This window comes from Engystomops pustulosus, chromosome 2 (assembly GCF_040894005.1).
Source record: "Engystomops pustulosus chromosome 2, aEngPut4.maternal, whole genome shotgun sequence".
NCBI lineage: Eukaryota > Metazoa > Chordata > Amphibia > Anura > Leptodactylidae > Engystomops > Engystomops pustulosus.
In genome coordinates this window covers 98,164,477-98,177,146 of record NC_092412.1, presented here as the reverse complement: position 1 = coordinate 98,177,146, position 12,670 = coordinate 98,164,477, and the positions used below count along the sequence as shown (strand labels likewise).

At 44.6% G+C, this 12,670-nt stretch overlaps 1 protein-coding gene across 2 annotated transcripts in view; it reads left to right on the top strand.

The window, feature by feature from the left end:
* Positions 1-4,134: 4,134 nt before the first annotated feature.
* The window catches only part of LOC140118142 (cohesin subunit SA-2-like), a 49,370-nt gene continuing 40,834 nt past the window's right edge, over positions 4,135-12,670 (top strand). The window contains exons 1-3 of one of the 2 annotated variants that reach the window (XM_072135640.1): positions 4,135-4,234; positions 7,554-7,665; positions 11,765-11,831. In XM_072135640.1, coding sequence (XP_071991741.1) covers positions 7,625-7,665; positions 11,765-11,831 — 108 coding nt within the window. In that variant the 5' untranslated portion in view covers positions 4,135-4,234; positions 7,554-7,624. Of the gene's footprint in view, positions 4,323-7,553; positions 7,666-11,764; positions 11,832-12,670 lie in introns of both variants that reach the window. The other variant, XM_072135639.1, reaches the window with a different exon arrangement.

Below are 12,670 nucleotides of genomic sequence, written 5' to 3'. Positions count from 1 at the left end.
TACAGCTTATACTATTACACCCTGCTCTAGTCATCCTGTGTGTATACATTAAAGCTTATACTATTACACCCTGCTCCAGTCCTCCTGTGTGTATACATTACAGCTTATACTATGACACCCTGCTCCAGTCCTCCTGTGTGTTCACATTACAGCTTATACTATTACACCCTGCTCTAGTCCTCCTGTGTGTATACATTACAGCTTATATACTATTAAATCTTGCCCTAGTCCTCCTGTGTGTACACATTACAGCTGCCTCTTATACTATTACATCCTGCTCTAGTCCTCCTGTGTGTATACATTACAGCTTATACTATTACATCCTGCGCTAGTCCTCCTGTGTGTATACATTACAGCTTATATACTATTAAATCCTGCCCTAGTCCTCCTGTGTGTACACATTATTGCTGCCTCTTATGCTATTACATCCTGCTCTAGTCCTCCTGTATGTATACATTACAGCTTATACTATTACATCCTGCTCCAGTCCTCCTGTGTGTACACATTACAGCAGGGGCGTAACTACAGCCGTAGCAGACGTAGCAATTGCTACGGGGCCCGGCAGGATCAGGGGCCCGTACTCGGCCCCTGGCTGTAGTTACGCCCCTGTAATGGGCAGCACAGCGGTACCGCAGAGATACAGGGCTGTATATAGGGGCTGGCACCATCCTCCTGCTCCATGCAGTCTGCACGGAGGATCTTGATATCAGGAGGGAGAGAGGGAGGGGAGGAGACTGTCGGCAGCCAATCCCTGCTCGGGATGTCAGCAGCGCGGGAGACTGAACTTGAGGGAGAAGTCGGCACCTGAAGAGAAGCAGCAGCCTCCTCGGGAATCAGCTAAAGCTAAGTGCTCCCTCCCCCAAGTGTCTCCTCACACTCTGCCTTAACCCCTTAGTGTCCTGTGTGCAGGAGCAGCTAAGAAGCTCCTGAGTGTCCCTTACAGACCCCTCTGCATCATCCCCTCATACCTTCCCCCACCACCCACTGCATTTCTACATTAATGTGAGGTTCTGCAGCAGCTGTTGTGATACAATCAGTAATAAATGTGATACAGTCAGTAATAAATGTGATACAATCAGTAATAAATGTGATACAGTCAGTAATAAATGTGATACAATCAGTAATAAATGTGGAGCGGTCAGTAATAAATGTGTTGCGGTCAGTAATAAATGTGTTGCGGTCAGTAATAAATGTGTTGCGGTCAGTAATACATGTGATGCGGTCAGTAATAAATGTGACGCAGTCAGTAATAAATGTGACGCAGTCAGTAATAAATGTGATGCAGTCAGTAATAAATGTGATGCGGTCAGTAATAAATGTGATGTAGTCAGTAATAAATGTGGAGCGGTCAGTAATAAATGTGACGCAGTCAGTAATAAATGTGTTGCGGTCAGTAATAAATGTGACGCAGTCAGTAATAAATGTGATGCAGTCAGTAATAAATGTGATGCGGTCAGTAATAAATGTGACGCAGTCAGTAATAAATGTGATGTAGTCAGTAATAAATGTGGAGCGGTCAGTAATAAATGTGACGCAGTCAGTAATAAATGTGTTGCGGTCAGTAATACATGTGATGCGGTCAGTAATAAATGTGACGCAGTCAGTAATAAATGTGACGCAGTCAGTAATAAATGTGACGCAGTCAGTAATAAATGTGATGCAGTCAGTAATAAATGTGACGCAGTCAGTAATAAATGTGATGTAGTCAGTAATAAATGTGATGCGGTCAGTAATAAATGTGACGCAGTCAGTAATAAATGTGGAGCAGTCAGTAATAAATGTGACGCAGTCAGTAATAAATGTGATGTAGTCAGTAATAAATGTGGTGCGGTCAGTAATAAATGTGGAGCGGTCAGTAATAAATGTGACGCAGTCAGTAATAAATGTGGTGCGGTCAGTAATAAATGTGGAGCGGTCAGTAATAAATGTGTTGCGGTCAGTAATAAATGTGATGTAGTCAGTAATAAATGTGTTGCGGTCAGTAATAAATGTGGAGCGGTCAGTAATAAATGTGATGCAGTCAGTAATAAATGTGATGCAGTCAGTAATAAATGTGATGCAGTCAGTAATAAATGTGATGCAGTCAGTAATAAATGTGGAGCAGCCAGTAATAAATGTGAATTATATTAAAAGTAGAAAGAGAGTGTATGGGGCACAGCTTATTTAATTTGATTTTATAGCGGAGTTGTGGAAGGGGTTTTGTCTGACCCTTATGGCCAATTCTTCTTATGGAAAACGTCGCCTGTAGGTAAATGCAAATGGTGGTGCTCAAATTACTGGCTCGCACAGGACAGAGTATTCAAACTTCAGAGGAGGAAGAGGAAGAAGATTTGGCACTCACCACGTAATAGCGTATGTCTTCTTTTATTTCTTACATCATAGACATCATGGACATCATAAACAGGTACCACACAGACAGGGGAAGGGATGTGACAGCGCGCTGTCACATCCCTTCCCCTGTCTGTGTGGTACCTGTTTATGATGTCCATGATGTCTATGATGTAAGAAATAAAAGAAGACATACGCTATTACGTGGTGAGTGCCAAATCTTCTTCCTCTTCCTCCTCTGAAGTAATAAATGTGATGCAGTCAGTAATAAATGTGGCGCAGTCAGTAATAAATGTGATACACGTTCAGACTAAGCAGTAACAGCCCCTTTAGGTGACATTATTCTGTCTGATTTGTGTATAATAATGTTCTGCAACAGCTTAAGTGTAAATAGGGAGGTTCTGCAGCAGCTGGCCTGTGTGTTGAGGGGTTCCGTCGGCAGTTGGCTCATGTATTGGGGGGGTTCTGCAGCGGGTGGTGCATGTGTCGGGGGTTCTGCAGCGGGTGGTGCATGTGTCGGGGGTTCTGCAGCGGGTGGTGCATGTGTCGGGGGTTCTGCAGCGGGTGGTGCATGTGTCGGGGGTTCTGCAGCGGGTGGTGCATGTGTCGGGGGTTCTGCAGCGGGTGGTGCATGTGTCGGGGGTTCTGCAGCGGGTGGTGCATGTGTCGGGGGTTCTGCAGCGGGTGGTGCATGTATCGGGGGGTTCTGCAGTGGGTGGTGCATGTATCAGATGGTTCTGCAGTGGGTGGTGCATGTATCAGATGGTTCTGCAGCATTATTATTACATCTTTTAATACAGTAAACAGGGTATAAGGAGACCTTATGCAGAGCTTCATCCACTGCCGGTGTCTGTTATTCCCCTCCATTATAGAAAAAGATAGTGGAAACCCATTTAAGGCCGGCGCCACACAGGGCACTTTGTCTGCGCTTGCAAACGCAGACAAAGTCGCGCCCACCGGGGCGGGCCTCGGCCCGATCGCATCGGCGTTTCTATGGAAACGACTGCGATCGGGAACGAGCCGCCGGTGTTTTGCGTTAATTTAACGCGAAACACCGGCGGCTCGTTCCCGATCGCAGGCGTTTCCATAGAAACGCCGATGCGATCGGGCCGAGGCCCGCCCCGGTGGGCGCGACTTTGTTTGCGCTTGCAAGCGCAGACAAAGCGCCCTGTGTGGCGCCGGCCTAACACTAAGGACCTATGGTTGCAGGGGGCCCCAGCCAAAAATTTGCTATGGGGCCCACTCATTCCTAGTTACGCCACTGCATTACAGCTTATACTATTACATCCTGCTCCAGTCCTCCTGTGTGTACACATTAAAGCTGCCTCTTATACTATTACACCCTGCTCCAGTTCTCCTGTGTGTACACATTACAGCTCCTTTTACACTATTACACCCTGCTCCAGTCCTCCTTTGTGCGCACATTACAGCTCCTCTTACACTATTACACCCTGCTCCAGTCCTCCTTTGTGCACACATTACAGCTCCTCTTATACTATTACACCCTGCTCCAGTCCTCCTTTGTGCACACATTACAGCTCCTCTTATACGATTACACCCTGCCCCAGTCCTCCCGTGGGCACATATTACAGCTCCTCTTATACTATCACATCCTGCTCAGTGTTGTAGCAGCTCCAGGCCTCCTGTGTGCACACAATACAGCTCATCTCATACTATCACATCCTGCTCAGTGTTGTAGCAGCTCCAGGTCTCCTGTGTTTGCTACTGACACGTTACATGCGGGTCAGGATTAGCTGCTCTCTCTGTTCTGGTCCAGCATGAAGAAGGAAGCAAGAAGAATGTGGGGTGGGCGCTGCACCAATCACAGAAGCTGACACATTGCGGCTCCTGGCAGAGGAGGAGGAGAGTGGCCGCTGCTGTCCCGCCCTTCACCTCCTCAGGAAAGGTACGGGCAGGAGGAGGAGGAGACTTGTTAGTAAACACAGACCCGGGGGCAGCCGCAAGTCTGTGGGAGCGGAGGGACGCCCGGCCAGGTGGGCATGTTACCTTATAGCGAGACTAACCCCCTCTATGTATGAGAGCTGCAACAGCCAGCAGGCCGCCATGTTTGATTCTGCCTGCTTGATGCCATTCTGTATGACAATGTTTGTGTGAGTGTGCGAGCGAGGGGGACTGCATGTACATTACTTATACCACAGCTTCTTCTCCCCTGGTGCACGTATTTACTACAAGCTGCTATAAGTCTTCCTTTTTATAATGCAAGCTGTTCCCTGTCATTACCAGGGGAAGCAGCATCCAAAGAGGGTTGGGGGGACCAGAAGCGGTCAGGATTGGGGCATAGCTGCCCCTGGGATGCGCTCACACAAGTCAGGTGCCCGTGCCATGTAATGGCAGCTGAAGCTTGTGTCACATGTATGGAACATTCACATTTTGGAAGTAAAAGTAGATGTGGATTATAATAGCCAAGAAGGCAATGCTGACAAGTGAGAAAGAGAGATTCATGCAAAAGCCTAAAAAATGTGAGTGCACCACAGATTTATTAGAAGGATCTAAGTGTTAGACAGTTTACTGCACCATAGTTATCAAAGTATCCTAATAATCCTAATAAAGGATTAGACTGTCTAGTTTAACTCTGTATTCCCTGTGTTTTAGTTTATTCCAGAAAAATGCACCGAAAATATGACTCTTCTCTGCTCATTTTTACATGACTTTTGGAGGAGATTTTTTTTTGTGAGTAAATGGGTTAGATTGCACATAAAAAGAGAATTTTATAGGAAATTAATCCCCTACCCGAGGGGGCTAGTAGTTTTATTTGTATTTGTTGACAGGTTTTGCATTAAGGGGCATCTACCACCATTTTCCCGTTGGTAGACTGTCCCACTTGCTACTCTAGTTACCTAGAGCCTCTTTGCACTTCCTCCGGGGCCCCCGTGGTATGGAGAAAATAAACTTTTATTTTGATTCAAATGAGCCTGAGGTCATTTTATGCACTCTCCCCGTCTCATTCGTATGCACCGCTCCCAGCTAGCCGCACGGTCAGGCAGCCGGTGACATCATCTAGCACGCTTTATTTCTTGCGCAGCCACACAGGATACCTGCGAGCTGCGCAAGACAGAAGATCTAGTGACAGAAGAGTGCCGGATGGACTCAGCGGCTGGCTGACCCACGGCTAGCTTGGAGCAGTGCATACAGCGCTTGGTCACGATGATAAGAATGCACGCGCCTTGCATGTGTGAAACTGCTCCCCCCACCCTTGCTCCCGAGAGCCGGTGTCGTCACCGAGCTCTTGGAATGCACTGTCGCATGCGCACTGTATCTTAACCGGTTAAGGACCGGGCCCTTTCCTGTTTTTTCATGTCCATTTTTCACTCCCCACCTTCAAAAATCTATAACTTTTTTATTTTTACACGTAAAGAGCTGTGTGACGGCTTGTTTTCTGCGTAACAAATTGCACTTCATAATGATGGTATTAAATATTCCATGCCATGTACTCGGAAGTGGGAAAAAAATTCCAAATGCAATGAAAATGGTGAAAAAACGAATTTGCGCCATTTTCTTGTGGGCTTGGATATTACGTCTTTCACTGAGCGCCCCAAATGACATGTCTACTTTATTCTTTGGGTCGGTACGATTAAGGGGATACCAAATTTGTATAGGTTTTATAATGTTTTCATACATTTACAAAAATTAAAACCTCCTGTACAAAAATATTTTTTTTGATTTTGCCAACTTCTGGCGCTAATAACTTTTTTATACTTTGGTGTACGGAGCAGTGGGTGGTGTCATTTTTTGCGAAATTTGATAATATTTTCAATGATATCATTTTTAGGACTGTACAACCTTTTGATCACTTTTTATATATTTTTTTAGATTTTTCAAAATGGCAAAAAAGTTCCATTTTCGACTTTGGGCGCTATTTTCCGTTACGGGGTTAAACGCATTGAAAAACCGTTATCATATTTTGATAGATCGGGAAATTTTCGGACGCGTCGATACCTGATGTGTTTATGATTTTTACTGTTTATTTATATTTATGTCAGTTCTAGGGAAAGGGGGGTGATTTGAAATTTTAGGTTTTTTTATTATAATTTTTTTTTTTAAACTTTTTTTTATTTTTATTTATACTATTTTTCAGACTCCCTAGGGTACTTTAACCCTAGGTTGTCTGATCGATCCTATCATATACTGCCATACTACAGTATGGCAGTATATGGGGATTTTCTTCATCATTCATTACAATGTGCTATCAGCACATTGTAATGAAGGGGTTAAAACGAAATAGCCTCGGGTCTTCGGAAGACCCGAGGCTACCATGGAGACGGATCGCCGCCCCCCGATGACGTCACGGGGAGCGGCGATCCCGGGTAAGATGGCGGCGCCCATGCGCCGCTATCTGTTTGAGGCTGCCGGCAGCTTTGCAGCTTTGCCGGCAGCCCACGCTGTAAAAACACCCGCGATCGGTGCTAGCGGCAATATGCAGCAAAGACTTACCGGCTATGGAGAGGGCTCAGCCCGTGAGCCCTCTCCATGCAGCGCGACGCGACCGCCGCCGTGAATACACGGCGGGCGGTCGCGAACCGGTTAATTTCGTACGGCCGCAATACAAAGTGGATGGCCCTGTGAAATTAAGGTACAGTACGTATGCACCAGTGCTTTCCGAGAGCTCAGTGACGTCAGCGAGGGTGGTGGGAGTAGTTTCACACACAAAGCGCGTGCATTCTTATGACCGTGACCAAGCACCGAGCATCCTGGTGCGCTGAATGGGGTCATTTGATAAGTGTAAAAATAGATTTTTGGCAAAACTGCAGATTTAGCAATATTATACTGCACCAGATTTATCACAATTCCTTGTAAAAAGTCAGGAATTGCAGTTATTTTCCCCTCACACCAGCTCCATGCCAAGTCGTGGGCATGGGCGGGTTATAGTGCAATTCTATGACATTGCAGCTGCCCGCAAAATACATCAGGAGATCGCAACCAACTAAATTAAAAACATTATATTGGATAAGTGATGTATAAGGAGTTAGATTCTGTGGTAATTGCTCACCTTCTATCACTCTTAGTTCCATTATGTATTATATATCTGCTCGTTGCTGCAGATTTTTCTATGTGTAGTGCATTGGATTTTTTTTGTGACAGAAGCTGGCAGTCTATCCAATGTGTGCGCTGAGAGTGTGTATATGTCCTGATATGGCAACATCAGTCAAACTGTGGTTCTAAGTATAAAGGAAAGAATATCCTAAGTGTTCTCTACAATCCCACAGGGTTTCAGACTCCAATTGGAAAGCAACACCCAGAAGTTTTGGTTATATCAAGAAGGAAAAATGCAAAAGAGATGATAGCTGTATCCAATTCCTCGTCAGATCTCTGCCAAAAGTAAGAAGTCGAACTAGCAGTGCTGTTCCATCTTATTTGTGTTTTGATCTTGTAGGCAAGCTGTATTACATTGCATGGTGTTTTTTCTTTTGGGGAGAACCACATCAAAATTCCTCTACCAAAGCAGTTAGAGACTCTTTAACGTACATTGAATACCAAACAAAGATAACCCAGTACTCAATATACAACTCCTATTACTAGCAGAAAACATGCAATACCAATGGAAGTATGTAGGATACCCAAATAACTAAATAAATAATTAGTCATGTAATTTCATACTCAATCCGTAATAAACAATATATAGCTTTATTTAATCGGCCATCAAAAACATACTGTTTGAAACGAGTCCTCAGAGTCGTCGATTCTTCTTCAAAATTAGATTGAGTGTCACAGATTCGTCTGGCTCTCAAAAACAGACCTGTGGGGATGGAACGTATCTTATGGGCCGGATGGAAGGAATTGGCACGTAACAAAGCATTAACTGATGTTTCCTTACGATAAACGCATGTACTCAATTGTCCACCCTGTCCAACATCGATTTGAATATCCAAAAATTCTAGATGTTCCTGGCTTGTATTGCTTGTCAACCTGATATTCAAATCGTTGGAGTTGAGATCATCCAGGAATTGGTCCAAGCCCACCTTTGGTCCCTCCCATATGAACAGGACATCGTCGATAAAACACATCCAACTGATGACCTGACCCGATGCCCTGTCCATAGCCTCTTGGACCTCATTCCTTTCCCAATATCCAAGGAATAGCACGCTGCACTTTGATTGGCCCCAGGGTACCATCTATTCTGGGTTGGGGGATATATATACTGAGCACCTACCACACCACAGCACACCCCCTAGAGGAAGCGACGGCGAAACGTGCGTCGGGGTGCTGTAGCGGTGGTCAGATTTACTGCTCTCAACAATTTTTTGGCTACATACTACACCCTGGTGGGTAATATAACTGGTTACAGCCCGATTGTGTATACTGATGTTTGTTTGGTACCTTGAGTGTATTTACCATGTATTGTAATACCTTAGACCACCGTGTGCGCAGTGTGAGTGTTGTCTAGTGTGCGCAGTGTGAGTGTAGTCTAGTGTGCGCAGTGTGAGTGTAGTCTAGTGTGCGCAGTGTGAGTGTAGTGTAGTGTAGTCTAGTGTGCGCAGTGTGTGAGTGTAGTGTGTGCAGTGTATTACCGAAATTTTCATACTCCTCCTCGGGCAAAAATACTCCTCAAAAATGGTGAGAGGAGTATTTTTACCCTTCTGGAAAAATGTTAGTGCGACCTCTGGCCGATTAAATAAAGCTATATATTGTTTATTACGGATTGAGTATGAAATTACATGACTAATTATTTATTTCGTTATTTGGGTATCCTATATACTTCCATTGGTATTGCATCTTTAACGTACATTGCCTATGTGCCCTTACTAAGTTAGGGTACATTCACATTGCGGTATGTCTGCCGGGCGGGCATACTGCTGTGCGCTGGAGAGGAGGAGACCCCTCCACCCTCCATATAAAACAGCGGCCGCATGCTCTATCTTTCCTCCATGTAAGGGCTAATCCTCACGTCCCCACAATCTTTTAATAACTTTTAATTCCTTAATATGCAGATTACTGGGGCTTGGAGTAGCCGGAGCTGAGGATAGAGGCGCGGCTACTCCACGCCCCAGTAGCCTCTTTGATCCTTCTAAAAGAAATCTTCGGGCCCTTTTCCGTGAAGCCTGCTGGCAGCACATGCGCAGAACAGCAGGCCCCCAGCTGTGCAGCTCCGGAGCAGTGACTGGCAGCAGCGGGCCTGCAGTTTTGCGCATGTGCAGGCTTCGCGGACGAGGGCACGCAAGTCCTCATAGCTGTGCGCCGAAGATTTCTGGTAGGAGGATCAAAGAGGCTACTGTGGCATGGAGTAGGCCCGCCATGTAACCTCATCTCCGGCTACTCCACGCCCCAGTAGCCTCTTCTCAAAATTGACATATTAGGGAATTAAAAGTTGTTAAACGATTGTGGGGATGTGAGAATAAGCACTTGAAAGGGCTATCCTCTCGTCCTATAGATGCACCTACCCCCCGATCTACCTTTATAGGTAGATCTGTGGTGGTAGGTTTCCTTTAAAGGATACCTGTCTTCAGGTCTCTGTCACTTGTCGTGTCACCACTGTTAGCAGCTCACCTGTTAGACCACCTGTTAGAGCAGCTCCCAAGGATCCCATCCCAGCCTTTATCTAGTCAATTCATACATTAATCATTGTAAAATCATCTATTCTTTATTATGTAAATGAGTCGTGTAGATTCAGTGGCAGTACCTTTTAATCGGTTTTAAGAAACATGTGAAGAGGTTCCTATAGAGCCCTATTAACTAACCGACAGAGTGACATCAGTCAGAGTCATCATAATAGCAAACTGTACCCCATGCATGTATCTGACCACATGAAGTCACAGCAGCCTCCATGGAGGCAGGAGAGGAGTAGAAGTCCATGGAGGCTGCTGTGACTTCATGTAATCACATACATGAGGTACAGTTTGCTATTCTTAGAAGGTTAAAGGACTTGCGATGATGTCACTGGTCACATGTCATGAATGTAACACAAGGCACTGTGTAAAAATATTGACGCAATATTTCCCATCTGTACATAGAGCTTTATATGTCTGTATTTGAGTATTAGCAGACGGGCCCTAAGTATAACAGGGTAGTGATTTGAAAAGACACAGAGCTGTCAGTCAGAATAATGGGGCGTGGTTCACTGCCAGCCTGAGAGAGAAAAGAGTCACAGATTCCAGACGTGAGTCACAAAATTTAATTTGCATATCAGAAAAATGTCTAAGGTACAGGGCCTCACTGACAGCTAATTTTAGGTGATATGGGGAGGACTTGCAACTCTTTATGAGCAGCCATTGTTACTCAGGGTTGTCAAAATCTGTTGACAGGTCCTCTTTAAAGGAATTGTCCTGTTTAATATTACACAAGAATTACACAAGGCAGAATGTTGGAAGGTGCAGGAAAGACTTAGCTTACGGTCTGCAGAATTGTAGAAGTACATGCACCCTCTGCATTTGTAGCTGAACTTGGGGAAACGGTCATGGGATAATTCTGTACATATTTATAACATATTTTGCTTAAAAGTTACGGTAATTCAGATTTACTACTTTAATCGGAAAAATTACTTATTTTTTCACATTTATAGTGATTTTATTGGCTAATTTTCTAAAGAAAAAATATGTAATTAATAAAACTATCCAACGAAGTTAAAGTCTCACATGTCATGAAGAAAACATAGTAAAATTTTTATGTTATGTAAAGTGTTTCCAAAGATATCGTTGTTTAAAGAAGCACATTGCAGACCTGCAAAAATTGACCTGGGCATTCAGGCATCAATGACCCTCAGTAAGGAAGCAGTTGAAGGAAATGGACCATTTGGTAGTCAATAAAGCAACGTAGACTTACCTGGCAGCGTCTTCTCCCTGATACCGCCACATACCTTCATGAAGCTTGATACACCGGTGCAGGCTGTGTTGAGATATCAGATAGACATGACTAAGGGGTGATCCCTGAAACGCGTAGGCTGCTTGTTGCAAAGGCTGCAAAAATTGCATTACTAAAGTAAAGTATCTTTAAAGTTCTGCTCATACTCCTATTTTGATTTTTTCCCAGGACAACTTCTTCTAATCCCATCCACTATGTTGTGATAGTAAATCATTGTGGTTTAGCTGATGGAGGTCTACTGTGGCACAGTTCCTCTGTAGCCCTGACATATGCCAACTTTTCTGTAACATCCACAATTATTAAACCCCCAATTTTTGTAGCTACACTCATTATATTGCTCCCTACTTGTTTCTCTCTATTAACCCATGCCTCTCCTCAGCTGGGAGAAAGAGTGAGGGCTCTTAATCAGTCTTAGGGACACAGTGGCTGAATTTTTATTGTAGTGTGGCAGGCATGATGGGGTATGACGGGCATTGTCTGAAGGGGAGCACTGTGGTAATATACCAGACTATATTGCCTGGTTACCCATTGGAAGTGTGCTGTGGAAATATATTTTTCACCTCTTTTATGCTAATTAATTACAAGTTAAGTATAATAATGGATGCATTCTTTTAATTGCCAGGGAGAATGCCAACAGCAATTCTCTTACAAGTATAAGCAATGGGAGCTTTGCCAGATCGATGACACCGGTACGTTGTTATTGAATAAAGCAAGAATTGATCCCTGTAAATAAACTCTTACTATAAATGTGGCATTTGAGTACCGTATATTCCGGCGTATAAGACGACCTGGTGTATAAGACGACCCCCCTACTTTCCTGTTAAAAATATAGAGTTTAAGATATATTCGCCGTATAAGACTACCCCTTTTCCAACAGCCAGCCCCCCTGTATATAGCCAAACTGCCCCCCCCCCCTAGTATACTGCCAGCCTGTACCCCCAGTATACAGCCAGCTATTATACAGCCTGGCGACCCCCAATTGTGCAGAATGCCGGCCCCCCAGTTTGCATTCTGCCGCCTCCCCCTCTATATAGCCAGCCTGCTTGGCACACTAATAATAAAACAGCTTCTCACCTTTCCCTCGATCCACCGAAGCTCCGCTGCTACACTCCGGCCGGCGGTGACAGCTCATTGAGCGCTGGCGGCTCACAGAATATGATGTCAGCCGCGTGCCGACGTCATATTCTCTGCGACGCCGGCACCCACGTAGCTGTCACCGGTGGCCGGAGCGTAGCAGCGGAGCTTCGGTAGATCGCGGAAAAGGTGAGAAGAAACATTACCGGCGTATAAGACGACCCCAGAGAAGACAGAAGATTTTTCTGTCTTCAAAAGTCGTCTTATACGCCGGTATATACGGTATGTATAACATTCACTAATAGAATCAAATTACATTGTATGAAACAGTGACCTGGAAATATAAAACTAGTCCTATATTAATTACAAAGTCTGCTTGTGCTTAGTATTTTTTAACAGAGATTGTATTGGTATTTTTTACTAATACCAATTATTTTATCCCTTCCCTTTTCCT